The 14,897-nt window shown below is 36.1% G+C and overlaps 1 protein-coding gene across 1 annotated transcript in view; it reads right to left on the bottom strand.

Annotated features, from left to right (window-relative positions):
- Nucleotides 1-1,106: 1,106 nt before the first annotated feature.
- Nucleotides 1,107-14,897, bottom strand: part of Tomm70 (translocase of outer mitochondrial membrane 70) — a 32,745-nt gene continuing 18,954 nt past the window's right edge. The window contains exons 6-12 of the mRNA XM_021662634.2: nt 12,582-12,789; nt 10,599-10,733; nt 9,379-9,486; nt 7,694-7,810; nt 5,198-5,295; nt 3,202-3,324; nt 1,107-1,560 (exon numbers count right to left, since the gene is read on the bottom strand). Coding sequence (XP_021518309.1) covers nt 1,407-1,560; nt 3,202-3,324; nt 5,198-5,295; nt 7,694-7,810; nt 9,379-9,486; nt 10,599-10,733; nt 12,582-12,789 — 943 coding nt within the window. The 3' untranslated portion in view covers nt 1,107-1,406. The remainder of the gene's footprint in view (nt 1,561-3,201; nt 3,325-5,197; nt 5,296-7,693; nt 7,811-9,378; nt 9,487-10,598; nt 10,734-12,581; nt 12,790-14,897) is intronic.

Below are 14,897 nucleotides of genomic sequence, written 5' to 3'. Positions count from 1 at the left end.
GCTTACCAATATTGTCCACAGACTGACTTTATAAAGAATCACTTCTAAGAGTTTCTAAAGAGACAGCATTTGTAGAGAAAATCATTTTGGTTTCCGTGGGAAAGCACCCTTTTAAATAAGAGTGTAAAATGTTCTTTTACTCTCAACAATGTAAACTATAGTTAGACTTCATGTCCATAAGTCTTTTAAGAGACTTGCTTTTTCATTACTTTACTTAAATAAATCAAAACCTGTCTTGGATCTTGGAAACAGACTCAGTAAGAACACATCCTTCCCCATCAGAAAAATCCAGCATATAAATAAGTAAAAGGATAGTCTGTGAAAATGATGAATGGAAACAGAACTTAGAGATTCCAAAGAGAGGATGAGGTACAGATAAAAATGAACAGAGAAGTAAAAGTCAGCTGTCAGTATTCCTGGAGATGTGAGCATGGACCATCAGTCCTTAGAGGTCAAGGTTACTCAAAGTACTCTAGGTATTGGACATCTCTGAAAATACTGGCTCAAATCCCATTAAGTTAATATGCCACAGTTAAAGCACTAGTCATTTCAAAAACGTATGCTCTGGCTCTAAGACTGACATCTTTTTGAACCTTTGCCATATTTCTGTCACTAGAAAATTTAAGCTAACTAAATATTCCTATATATCATCACATGTAATCCATCTGTCTGTGGGCTGTTCCCATACACCCACTTTCTTTAAAAAGCACACTATTAAATAGTACTTACTATGGAATAGGCACGGACAAGTATATACATGTCTTTCATCTTACCTTCCTTGTTCAGTCCCTCATTAATAGTCTTTCTGTACAAGTATCAATCAGAATATTTTGCTTCTGCATAATTTACTAAAGTTCTACAGAATCAGAGGCACTGTGCATGCTGACAATAGCGTAAAGTCTTTCGATTTTACTGAAATCCATATTGAAGCTTTTCATCCTTCAAAAAATTAGAAAGGATTAATTGAATATGAAAGAAGTATTTCACAGCACTTACTATGTTAAAGACCAACATACTATAAAACACTCATATATTATACAAACAGCTATAAAAACAAAATCATTCAGAACATAATCCCCACCCCAATATTAAAAAAAAAACAAATCAACAAATCAAAGTTTTTATTTGCATGGCCAATTAACTGTTTGTATTCTACAACTTTGTTTTAATATCCCTTTAACAGGTTCTAAGCTTTTGTTGCACAGAGAATAAAAGCTGCAAGACTGCAAACTTCCTTCAACAGCCACGCCCACAACACCTAAACATGAAACAGATGTAATGAATGACAACATCACAAAGGGAATCCTAAGTTCCACCATTCAACAATTCATGACAGTGTCTTCAGGGTTCAGTTGAAGAGGGGGTAAACTTCTTTTACAAAGAGTCAGTCTGTTTTCCCCAGGTTTTTATAATGTTGGTGGTTTTAATCCGTATTTCTTTGCTACTTCTGTCTGGGCATGGGCAGCATCGCAAAGTGAATAAAGATGAGCCATCTCCATTTCTGACTTGGCCAGGTTGATAGCTTTGTTGAACATATCAATGGCTTTCTCCATGTTTCCTCTAAAAAGAGCAAAATTTCAAAGATTCTTTAACAAGAAGTTGTCAATAACCAATAAAGTTTAACTGCACTACATGAGACCTTCAACTATAAGTCTAATGCTTCTTTCATAACAAACAGCAGTTCCTAGCACAACATACTGAAAGCACCAACAAATGCTAACTATTCTTAAAAGTACTATGTCTACATTTTCTTGTATCCTTTGTTTAAATATAGTGAGACTAGGGCAAATAAGTTGGTGATTTAAGATCATTAATTCTTCCTGGTTCCTAATCTGCATGTTTTGGCAAAAGGCAAGGCTTCCTGCAACACAGAACACTAGTAGCCCTCAGATGCTTGCCCCTTAAAGGACTGAATAAGCCACAGTAACTATCTCATCTCTTAACCCAAATGCCCAAACCTGTGAATTTCTATGCAGTCACAAGTCAATCTAGTTCCTTGATCATGCCAAACCTGACTACAGAGCCTCAGATTATTGCCTATTTAACTCCAATCAAATCCCTGCCTTTTAGGACCATCTTCAAATACTGTATCTGAATATTCCCCCACCTTCTGTTCCCAGAAGGATTAAACTTAATTCCTAATATTCCTTACAGGTCTACTCTCTCTGTATACACAGGCAGATGAATGTTTTACCATCTTACCAGCTCCAACAACTAAGTAAACAGATTGGTAATTACTATCTGTTTTGAACAAATGAATAAACGCATAAGGTTAATAAAATGTGCCTCTTAAGCGTGGCTAGGTTTTATAGTCACTAAGAAAGAACTGGTTCTTGTTTGTTTTATTAATTTTTCAAGACAGGGTTTCTCTGTGTAGCCTTAGCTATCCTGGACTCACTTTGTAAACCAAAGGTTTTCAGGCTGACCTGCAACTCATAGAGATCCACCTGCCTCTGCCTCCCTGAGTACTGGGATTACAGGCGTGTACCACCACACCTGGCTAAGAAACAACCGTTTAAAGTAATTACTGTTATCTATGTATTCATGTACATAATACTTAATTACATGTGTGTAATCCTGTAACCAAGATCAAAGTCAATGCTAGATAACTGCCAGTACTCCTAAAGGTAACCAAATTAACTATTTCAGGAGTTCCTATAGAGTTGTTTTGTCAATAGCCAAAAGATCTTCAAAATATTAGCATATCAGCAGTGTCAATCACTTAATTTTAAGGCAGGAGTTAGAAAGAACTTTTGGGAGGGGGGCTGGAGCCCAACCTTGCCTAAAACTCCTATGTAGCTTAGGAGAACCTTGAACTTCTGCATCAACCTCATCAACCTCCAGAGTTGGTTGAAAAATATGTCCCATGCCCAGCTGTAGTGCTGGGGCCTGATCTCAGGCTTAGGTGTGCTAGGCACAAGGACAATACAAGCAAAAAAGAAATCATACAAATAGATAAAAACCTAGTATCACTTTTTAAGGCACAAGCCTGACAGCTTTTATGCATGAAACTTTTAACTTGGAAAAATAATAAAATGAGGCAAATCCAAATTCCCTAATTTTTAGGGAAGCCTTCATCAAAAGTACAGCAAGCTTTAAAAATTTAGTGGACATCGACTGACAATCAAATGTATGGAATGAACAAACCCCCCAAAATCTATGCTGCTTATTATATTTCTAAGAAGCAAGTCTAGAAGTTACCTCTGCACTTCAATAGTTCCCATGGTTTCATATGCAAAATCACATTTGTTGTCAATTTCAATAGCTTTGCTGATCAGCTCCAAACCTTTATCCAAATCTTGCTTCCACTGAAGTTGAAGTAAACTGAAATGCAAAGAAAACAAAACAAAAACAACAAAGAAACAGGCAGTTAGATGGACTCAGTACTGACAGAAATATAAACGTGTGATTTGGTTTCTGCCCTCAATAAACACTCAGCACAACCAGCACCACCATGGAAGACTTTAGTCCTTATTTCTGATGTTCAAGTGCATAGCCACAGACTCCTACATTACGATACAGCTGAGACTACAGGTTGAGTCTACTTCTTGGCCTGTTTCTAAGGAACAGAGACAACTGATTTTGTATGCAAATACCAAGCTCCCTGCTTCACTCTCTTTCATTCCTGTCCTGGGACCAGTTTTGACTGTGGAATGCAGTCCTGGTTTTGACTCCTGGCAGCAGGTTCCAGAGAAAAGTTGAGTTTAGCTCTTATTTCTTTACTTTTCTACTCTGCTACTGGCACTGGCTGATGTCTAATGTATATTCAGTCTGTAGTCTCAGCTGTATTTGGTTCTATTTCATAGGAATTAAAAGTATGTTTAAAATATTACCGAAAAATTTTCTGCAAAGTAAGGTTGCTTCTCCTTTTAAGAACATATATTGTTTTATCCTTATAAAAAATTGTTGCATTATTTTCAATTTATTGAATATATTACAAAATGTGAATAATTTGATATAATAATTAAAAAAAAATTAAATGTATAAAATACTTGTTTTAAAGCCTTTACAGTTTTTCCCATCAATGTATATATGTTTCTGTGGATGTATGACACTTATGTTCAGGCGCTAGTAAAGGCCAAAAGAAGGTGTCAGAGGCCCTGGAGTAATAGGCAGTTTTGAGTTATCTGACAACATGGATTCTGGGACTTCAACTTGGCTCCTCTGGAAAATAAGGACTGCTCTTAACTGCTGAGAAATCTCTCCAGTCCCATCCAGCCTTTAATTGTATGTCATTTTTTTTTTCTTAAACCTTACCCACAGATATAACAAATATAATAATTATTTTAGGCTTTTTAGTTTTTGATAAACTGTCCTCTCATCTCCACTGTAGCATGTGTCCACATATACATGTATCTCATGTTCATATGCACAAAGATAAAAAAAATCTACATGCTGTAAGAAATCGATCAATTAATTCATTGATAAGTCAACTATACTCTAGCTCATGTTGGTTTCAAACTCAAGATCTTTCTGCCTCAGCTTCTCAATACTTTAATCTTTATAAAGCTTACTTTCGTGCAACAAATATGTATTACAAATTAGCTTTAGAGATGGCCATGATGGTACAGACTTTAATCTCAGCACTCCCAAGGCAGAAGGAGGTGAACTTTATGTGTTCAAAGTCAGCCAGGACTACATAGTAAAACTGTTTCTAAACACACAAATTTGCATTCTTAAAAGTTGTTCACAATGTATCATAATTAAAATTACTACTCTGTTAATTAGCTGTAACAGAAATACCATGAACTTAAAAACTCACTGGCAAATTTGCAAAGTAAAATATCTTGTTTATCTAAATGATACCATTAGGCTGGTATTGCATTAACACTTCGCAACCAATGATTATTTTTCAGATTCTGTAAAATACCTAAATTCTCCCTTTTTGGCTACGGAAGGGAAGCTGAAACAGATATTAGACCCTGTCTCAAACAAGGTAGAAAGTAAGGACTGACACCTAATAAACTGTCCTCTCATCTCCACTGTGGCAAGCATGTGTCCACATTCACATATGCACACATATCACATGTTCATATGCACAAAGATTAAAAAAATCTACATGCTATAAGAAACTGATCAATTAATTCATAAGTCAGCTATACTCTGAATCATTTCTGTAAGGCTAAAAGAAGTATTATATTACTGTGAAATAAATGTAGTATTTTATTGAAACAGATAGAACCAAAAAAATACATACCCTTTATGAACATAAGTTGTAGCATTATCTGGTTCCAAATCAATACATTTATCATACATTTCATCAGCTTTACCGAACTGTTGTTGATCTGTTAATGCCTATATGAAGAAAAACTTCAGTTACATATATTAATGTAATTGCTAACCTGAAAATTAAAACTATACTATTTACTAAGCATTAAAATTTATTTTTTTACCATCAAACTAAAGCTTGAAATTAATTTAAGCCCCAGATTAAATTTTATATCTTACTTACTTGAGTTTTTAGGGTATACCTGCCTTAAATATGAGATCCTAACTGTCCTTTCTTTTCATGAATAGCTAAATGGAATCAAAGAGTTTGGGAAATTATGTCAGAGCCTACTTTTAATGACAGCTACGTCATCAGGTTTCACGAATGTATGTGTATACTTACAATTTATCACACTAATATTAAGGGAATTAGTCTAAAGGTTGGTGTCATTTCAGAGGGCACATTATAAATATGCTAACTCTTATCAGTCACCCTGTTACTACTACTGAAGTGGCTGAAGTAAGACTTAGGGGCAAGTTTTGAGAGTTAAACAGTCTACACCACATATCTTTTATCGAAGCTATGGAAGACAATGAAATCTTCAGCGAAATAATCCTAGTGCTGATATGAACAGACTTCGTACAAACTACACCCACTTCAAAGGGAAAGAAGTACGCAATGCAGAAACACGCTGCACAGATCCTCCTGGTATTAACTTCACTAATGGGTAGTGGTCTTTGTGTTCTTAGGTCCTCAGAGAAATTTGTCCCCAAGCCTCCTGGATTCTATGGCTAAGGTTAAGGATGGCTACTCTCTAACAACATTACTGATATTCATTTCTCTTAGTTCTCCTTTATATAGTTTTACATTGAGTATGTTTTTAAAGCTAATTTGCATGTATAGTGAGCAACATTTCACTTTTATAAAAAAAAAATGAGAATAGTTTGTTTCATGCCCAGATTATCAGCTGTTGCCCAGTGTATAGGACACACTGGAAGAATAGCCACAAAAATCAACCTCTCACAGGCCTCTTTCAATCAAAAACCCTCCAAGTGTTTATGAAATGTCACTAAAGAACACAAAGAAAAGTAAGATAAAACTAGCAATCTTAAGAAGGGATTAGGGAAGTAGTCTAACAAAGACAGTGACATTTTCGTGTTTTCTATTTCTGTGGTAACTAGGGAAAGCTAGGGTTTCCTTTTGTAATTAAGAAAAAAAAGTTAAAATCTGGGCCTGGTGGTAAAGGCTCACGACCTCACCATTTGGGAGACCAGCTCAGGAAGACCATGGGTTCAAGGACAGCCAGGGTTTAAGTTAAGTTTAAATCCTGCTCTTTGTAGCTTCAAATCCAAAATAATAAACCTTCAAGAATTTTTAAGGAGGCTTTAATCCCAGCACTAGGGAGGCAGAGGTGATGGATTTCCATGAGTTCAAAGCCAGCCTAGTGTAAATATTGAGTTCCATGCCAGCCAAACCTACATAGTGAAAAAAAAAATAGAAAAAGGAAAAAAACAAAAACACACACACAAAAAAAAACCCACCATGGCTGGGATGGCTCAGTGGCAGCTACCAACTATCTGCAACTCTAATTCCATGCAATTCTGGCTTTCAGGGGGCGGGGCGAAGAATTTTAGACACTTGTCAGTTTGGCAGCACAAATTAAATTCGGATGTTCCAGGAAAGATTAATTAGTATGCTCTGCTGTGCAAGGATGACAGGCAATTTAATTAGGTAAATAGTTCTGAAAACTATTAAGTGAGGTTAAGTTAGACTGAGAAAGAAAATATCACATGATCTATCTCATAGGTATTTTTCAGCTTTGAACTTCTATGTGTTAATGTACAGTTGTAAGTGTGGGTACAGACGATGAAACTAGAGGACACCACAAAAGTGTAAAAATAGGTCCTAAGGGAGAATACATGTGACTTAAAAGTGAAAAAGTGACTAAGATGGTAGAAGTCTGAGGAGAACAGGAAGAGTGAGAATCAAGGCAATTAAGAAAAAGAAATTATATATGAAGGTGCTGGGAGATATGAAGAAATCTGTTACTTTGTGTCCTAATTAACAAGAATTTTAGAAAGACAGAAAACAGCTGTGATAGCTTAAACAAGCATTTAAAGGGCCTCTGTTAGAAAAAAAAAGACCCCATGCAATGTTATTTTCCCCATCATTTAACAGTAAAATTTCTGAAGGGAATTACATTTGCTAATTCAATTACGTTTGCTAAAAGCACTAGAGAAATGCCTGCCCAGAATTTCTCCATCTTCTGAGCTTCAGGTGCCCATTTCCAGAACTCAGGAGCTTCCCCTGAGGTGATTCAAGACCATGAATGCCAAAGCAAAAACAAACTGTCTACATCCAAGAAGTCAAAGCAGAAACAAGCTGTCTACATCCACAGAAACTGTCATCAGGCTAGCACGATTAATTCCACATTGAATTCGGTTTACAAATGCAGTTCTTAAAAAAACAATTCTTTACACTTACCTGGGCATAAAGTGCATAGCCTTCAGCACACTTTGGAAATTTCTTTATGACCTCTTCAAAACCTTTCATAGCTGCCTGGACTTGTGAAGAATTGTTTGCTGTATATGCCTGGCGATACTGTTTAAAAAATCAAAACACTCCAGGTAAGAGCTAAAAAACTTGTGGAATTTTAACATATTATAAAAGACACAGAACATTACATAAGTGTTTCCAGAAAAGCGGGTGTGTGGTGAGCATTTTGGTTTCTTTAAAAACACAATTATGTTACATGAATGTTTTGTTAATCGCAGGTGTAGGATGTGGGGCTGCTTCAGACTGCCCACATCACCTAAGTATAATGTGTCTTGTGCTCTGGCAGGGGTGTGATTTGTGCCAGCTGCAGATAGCTTAATTCTGGGAACTCTTATGAGGGTACACATGGCGGCTGCTCCCCTCCTGCTGCTGTGTTTGCTACTGCTGGATTGCTGAATTGCTGGTTATTCTGAGGACGAAGAATGGACTTGCCTCATGGAACTCTAAGTCCCTTATCAGTGGGAAGTAGCCTAGAGAGGTCTATGCTCCTTTCCCCTCTAATCTTTCTTTCCTACTTGAGGTGTTAGAAGGGACTGGGGTGGAGAAGGGTATTAGATATAAGAGCGCAAATAAAATAGGTTAAAAAAAATAGCACCTACACAGATAACTTGCTAACATAATCTGCTGCACCAAAAAAGACTCTAAGGAACAAGCAGCAGTAGGGAATGAAACAACTATGTCAGGAGAACTACAGGGCCACTGTGTATTCTACAGAAAGCAGGATTCTTAAGGGCTTATGGGGTGTGTGTGTAGGCATTGGAGATGTGGCCTTGCTGGAAGAAGTGTGCCACTGGGAGCAGACTTTGAGGTTTCAAAAGCCCAGGCTAGGCCCAGTTTCTCTGTCTCTCTCTCTGTCCTACTTATGGATTAGATGTAAGTTCTTAACTACCGCTCCAAAACTATGTGCCTCCTTGCCTTCTACCATGCTCTCTGACATGATTGATAATGGACTAACCCTTTGAAACTCTCGCCCTTAACTTAATGCTTACTTGTATAAGCTGCTTTGGTTATGGTGTCTCTTCACAGCAACAGAAAACTAAGGAATGTTAACTAAACATATAGATGGCATAATTTTCATTTATTTAGTTTTCTGCAGTGAAAGAATTAAAAATAAGGACCATATACATGTTAGGCCATCACACACTTTATCATCAAGATATATCCCACCAACAGACTTTTTAATGTAGTAATTTAATTCTCAAAGTAAACCTATAGCATAATATTTACAATACAACTTTCTTTAGAGGAAAATTTTTTAGGACTGGCATAAGGAAAGTACAAGCAGTTAAGTCTTGTCATAACTATAAATTACTTTCTCAAATTGTTTTTGAATCCTTCATACTAGTTCCTGGTAAAGAAGCAATTCTACGAACCCAGGAGCTGATCGTGCAATGCACACCTGCAACAGCAGCAGCACTAGAGGCTGAGGCAGGAAGGTTGCGTGCAAGGCCAGCTACACAGTGACTGACAAGCTTTCAAATATATATCTTCCTTAAAATCACCATTTAGGAAAAAAAAAAAAGGATGATTCTGTAGACAATAAGATACTCATTTTGCTGGATACTATGAAATACAAATGTGCTTATGAAATCACAAGTGAAAACAGCACCTACCAACGCAAAACACTTCTGAGCCTGTGCCAAAGCAAATTTGGGTCTTAATCTAATACACGCATCAAAATCCGCCACTGCTTCTTCAACTAGATCAAGGAGAATTTTCAGCTGGGGAAAGAATACATAATTAAACGCAATCAAAATAGGCTCAACATTTAAGTTTGTACCACACTTCTCTTCTGTTATCACAGTTAATGCTTAGCATTTATTAATCATTCAACATAAAATTATTTTGCAAGATAAAGTCAATTCTAAAACCTTAAAACTGGTGTCTGATTTAAAGATAAAAGATAATCTTTTTTTATGCACTGAAATTTTTGGATAAAAAATACGAAATATAAAAAAATTAAGTGTCTCTGTACTTAATCTCAAAGCAGGTTAGACTTTACATAATTACTATCCAATTATTTCAAAATATTAAAAATAAAGATAGACGTGGCAAGGTTTTTAAAATGTTATTTCAACACTTTATAACATCTTTTAGAAACAGAGGACAAAATTCTCTCCTACAAAGACCTTCAAGCCAGGTACATCTGTAATTCCAGTACCCAGGCTGTTGATGCAGGTAGACTGAGCTCAGATGAGCTTGCACAACAAATGAGACTCATGTCTAAAATAAATAAACACTTTCTAGGAACCCAGGAGCTGACTGTGCAATGCACACCTCCAACACCAGCAGCACTTGAGGCTGAGGTAGGAAGGTTGCGTGCAAGTTGTTGCTGAAGCTGTTCCTCCTTTCTAGTGCACTGTACTATATAAGAAGCCTTGCTAAGCAAATCAGACAAGACCAAGTGTATTCTGGGTGTTTGGTTCCTTGCGTATGTGTTGGATGGCTCACAACTGCCTATAACTCCAATTCTAGGAGGAACTCTGGCCTCCCTGGGAGCCTGTAATCGTGTGCACAAATCCCTGCAGACACATATATGTAATTACAAATGTAATTACAATGTTTACTAAGTAGGATTAATTAGTGTTTACTCACTGAAAGCCTACAAGCTAGGAACATCCAAAAAACTAGCCGATCTGCCAAGCTAATGGTTTTTACCTTCCCTTTCTTCTACAACATCAAAATTATTATAAATGAAACTCAAGATGTAAGTAAATAAAAGCCAATCCAATCTGCAAAACACTCAAGGGTCTACAAGACATAATCCATAAGAAAACTTCAAGAAACCCTGAAAAGTAGTCATCAACTGCTCTCTAGGTAAGATCAGATCTACCTGCCCTCGGTGGTGATAAACATCTGAGTTCTGAGGATCGATCTCCGCAGCCATGTTGAAGTCCTGAGTAGACAGCATAGGCTGCTGCTGCTGCATGCACATGGTGCCTCTTTTGATAAGGGCATTTGCTCGAAGCTGTACACCCCCAACAAGAAAAAGTTCCTGGTTAACTTTAGGATCCAATTTAGTTTAAGAGAAAAAAAACAAAACAAAAACCTCTAATGCCTACTATAATGTTTACCCTTTAAAGACTGCATGCTTTAGTTTAGTTTGTTAGTGTATTAACTAAATAGAGGCTGATCATTACAAATTTCAGAGCACTTTTATTGTACCTAAAGAACATATACACATAAGCACAACTCTACCCTAAATGCCCAGAAACTACTTAACCTCTAGTTTCTTTCCACACATTTGTTTATCATGAATGTTTCATATACAATATGGCCTTTTCTGATTTTTTATGTAGTATTTTCATCAATGTGGTATTCAATAATATTCTAATATTATACGATAATATTTCAGTGTAGATATTGAACATAGGGGTTATTTCTATCTTTTATGAGTATCATGATTAACACTGCTATGAACATTCAGGTTTGTATGTTTATGTCTCAAGTTCTCTAGAAGCAGCATTCATAGAGTACATGGCAACTTTGTGTTTAAAACATTTTGAAGAATAGCGAAACTACTTCCCAAAGACTCTTTTATCTTTACTAGCAACATATATTCTTACCAGTATTTGCTACAATTAATATTTTTGATTTATAGTCTTATTGACTGTGCTTTCAATTTAAAAAAATAATTATAATCATAATAGGAAAAAAAAAGGGGGTACTTCAATTAAGGTTTGATTGATACTGCCCTAACAGGTAACGGTACTAGAGCACTTTTTTCATGCTCATTGGTCATTTGTAGAGTATCCTTTGATGAGCTGTCCAAATCTTTGCACACTTTAAGATTAGGTTTTCTTTTTACTATTGGGCTCTAAGCTTTTATTTTTGATTAGAAAGCTTTCCTATTTGAATGACTCATGAACATTTTCTTCCACTCTATGGAAGGTATTTTCAGTTTTCTGATGCTGTTCTTTCAAGCACAGGCTTACTTAAAGCAGTCCTCCAACCCTCAGCCACCCAAGTACAAGCCAGCATGCTTGGCTCAAAAGCTGTTATTTTTCTCTTTTTTTTACATTTACTTATTTGTTGAGTATACATGCAATGTGAGCATGAGCATCTGCCACAAGAGGACAACTTCTGTGAGTCCCTCCTTCCTTCTACCACGTGGGCTCCAGGGATTGAATTGAACCATCTTGCTGGCACTTTTCTCATTTTTAAGTTATATTTTAGGTGTCATATCTCAGAAACTCCTTTCTAATACAAGATAACTAATAACTTATTCCTATGTTTTTCCTTAGAGGTTAGCTTTTAGTTCTTACATTTAGGTTTCTGGTTGGTTTTGAGCTGATTTTTTTTAGATACCATACAGTATATATCATTACTTGTTGCTGTTTAAACTAAAAGCCATGATCATGAACTCAGGTTTCTTCTTCAAAGCAACAATATGCAGACTTTAGCAGAATATAATGGTTTTCCTAATTAAGAAATCAGGTTAAAAGAAATTAAGGAAAACTTTGTAGGGTAACGTCAGTATCAAGATTTAATTTCAAAAGGATTTTAAGAATACTCAGAAAAGTACCATTAACCACACTGCCATCACTATTATCCAAAGACAACCTTTTACAGTATTCCATGGCCATAGCGGGATCTACCAATACTAAATGCTGTAGAACACTGTTCACTTTCTTATGTAAAGACAAATATTACTTGCTCATATTCACTATACCAGTATTATCAGATGTAGATTCCTCAAAACAAAACAATTTTCATGGCACTGCTAGTGAAATGCTATGGTATCATGTATAGCAACTGTCAAAGTAATCATGTTCACTTTATAGTTTTCCACATGTACAAACATTTAAAAATGTACCTTCACATTAGCTTCCTTCAAACTGATGACCTTATCTAAGTCAGGTTTGGCTGCATTTGCACTGCCAATAAGCAGGTAGAAGGTGGCTCGTAGTAGCAATGCTTCTGCCATGTATTTGCCTTGAGCATCTATTTCCTTTGAGCATTCACTTATGATTTTGTCATAGTTTTCTTCTTCCATATATTGTTTAGCTTTCAAATATCCAGAACTGAAGGTGAAAGCAAACACAGGAGAAAAAAATTACTAAGGAAAAGACCAAATGGCACACATGGCACTCTGAATTATCATTTCCTTCTATATTAATCAACCAGTATGGGATTGGGTCAGATTAAACTGACTATGATTTCTTAACCAGCAAGATTTTCTTGATATCTTCAAGAAAGTTTTCAAGTGGAGACAACAGGGTCATTGGCAGAATCCTTAGGTTGGTACCCCAATTCAAACACGAGTTAATGAGAGGTGAGCTAATTAGAAAGACACTCTTTTGTAACATGGATGAAGACTTTGTCTTACTCTCTGTCTGGGGTGCATCAGTAATACTCAAGAGTTGTTAAGGGCTGAGAGAAGAACAAGGAAGGACGTAGACAATAATCAAGGCAAAAGGAGTAGTCAGATATGTGTTCTGCACAGATCATTGTTTTGTGTAGGATGGACTAAGGAAGTAAAAACACTGAAGTGCCTCAAACAGATTTACTGTTCCACCTTAAAAAGTAGACCTAGAATTAGCTCAGGTCAGCAGACCTACAAGGCAAGTACATTTACCCAACAATCTTTCTTTCAGAGCCTCTAGAACAAAATGAAGTATAACATTCTCTCTCTGACAGGGTTTCTTTCTCTGTGTATCTGTCCTGGAACGCTACCAAGCTGTCCTAGAACTCTGAGATCTACTTGTCTCTGCCTACCGAGTGCTAGGATTAAAGCATGTGCCATGACCACCTGGCTACTGCATTCTTCTAGGACGATGACTACTACTAGAGATATGGAACGAAGAGGTTTCTGACAGAAAAGACGATGCTACAGGACTAAGTCATTTGATTTATGACAGTTGGAAATTAACATGTGAAAATGATATACTTTAGAAATACATAATTTAAATTTTTATCTTGCCTTTAGCTAGAGACAAGTGGTACAATCCTATCCAGCAAGCCACATTTCACAATCACTCACAAGACTACAAGGGTAAATAACAGATTCTCTATGTTGCTCAGTGGGTTAGGGAAAGTAACTGCATTTTGGACTTAACATATATTCAACTATGAGAAGTGTAAACCCTCATAAAGAACACTGTATAAGTACAATTTCTCATTTAAGTTGTTCTAAATAGAGAAAATTGGTATGTGACTTATAAGAAAAATTATACTAACTTCTTCTAACATCACACTTTTATTTTCTACTTTGTTGTTCAGGTTACTGGTGTAAGAAAACAGGAGCAACTGTATTAAAATCAGATTGAAAGTAAAAAGTTTCCACTCACTGAAAACACGGTAAGTAGTTACATAGGACTCTAAATCTTAAAATAAACCTGTCATCTAAGATTTAAAGTACTGGTTTCATCACAACAATGATGATGCTAAGGCCTGGAATTAAATCAACTACAAACTACAATCTGCAGCAACAGTTCCAGTTGTGAGCTCTTGTGAGTCTATGATTCACACCATCATCTCTCAGCATAGCTCACAGATGACTAACTTTCCTTTAGCTTTTAACGAGATGATGACTGTTTAGTGTTTCTCTATCACTACTATTAAAGTTATGTGACAGCTGAAATATTTATTTCCCAACTATGACCTTCTGAAAAGAGTATATCAATTAATAAGTACATATCTTGGTGTAATCATGCACATTTCCTAAAACTCAGTTATGCTTTACTGCAAGGAACAGCATTTCCCTTCCTTCCAACACATTAATAAATTCCCAATCATGTATCAAGCGGGAGTTAACCTAACCAAAATCTACATGCACTGCCAAATATAAATGAGCAGGATAGATAGCATATATATTCTATCAGAAGGTCTCCAGCCATAAAGGCACATGTTCTTTAATTTCAGCTTTCTATGCTATCAAACACAAGATTATCACTGTTCTGGACAAGTAGGAAAACTTGAAGAAATTTATAGTATTCCTAAGCATCCATCAGCTCATAAATTACCCTGCACATCAACATTTGAACTTTGAGCTACCTATAATTTAATGTAGCACCTTTATTCAAATTGTCTGCTAACTATACCAAGTGACATGAGAAGTGTTTTCTTGATAATCTCACCAAGACTACAAAAGCAGGCAAGATTCTGACAGAAAAATCTGAAATACCAGAAA

This window comes from Meriones unguiculatus, chromosome 17 (assembly GCF_030254825.1).
Source record: "Meriones unguiculatus strain TT.TT164.6M chromosome 17, Bangor_MerUng_6.1, whole genome shotgun sequence".
Taxonomy (NCBI): Eukaryota; Metazoa; Chordata; class Mammalia; order Rodentia; family Muridae; genus Meriones; species Meriones unguiculatus.
The sequence above is the reverse complement of the archived record's forward strand: the minus strand, read 5'-3'. Positions and strand labels throughout refer to the sequence as shown.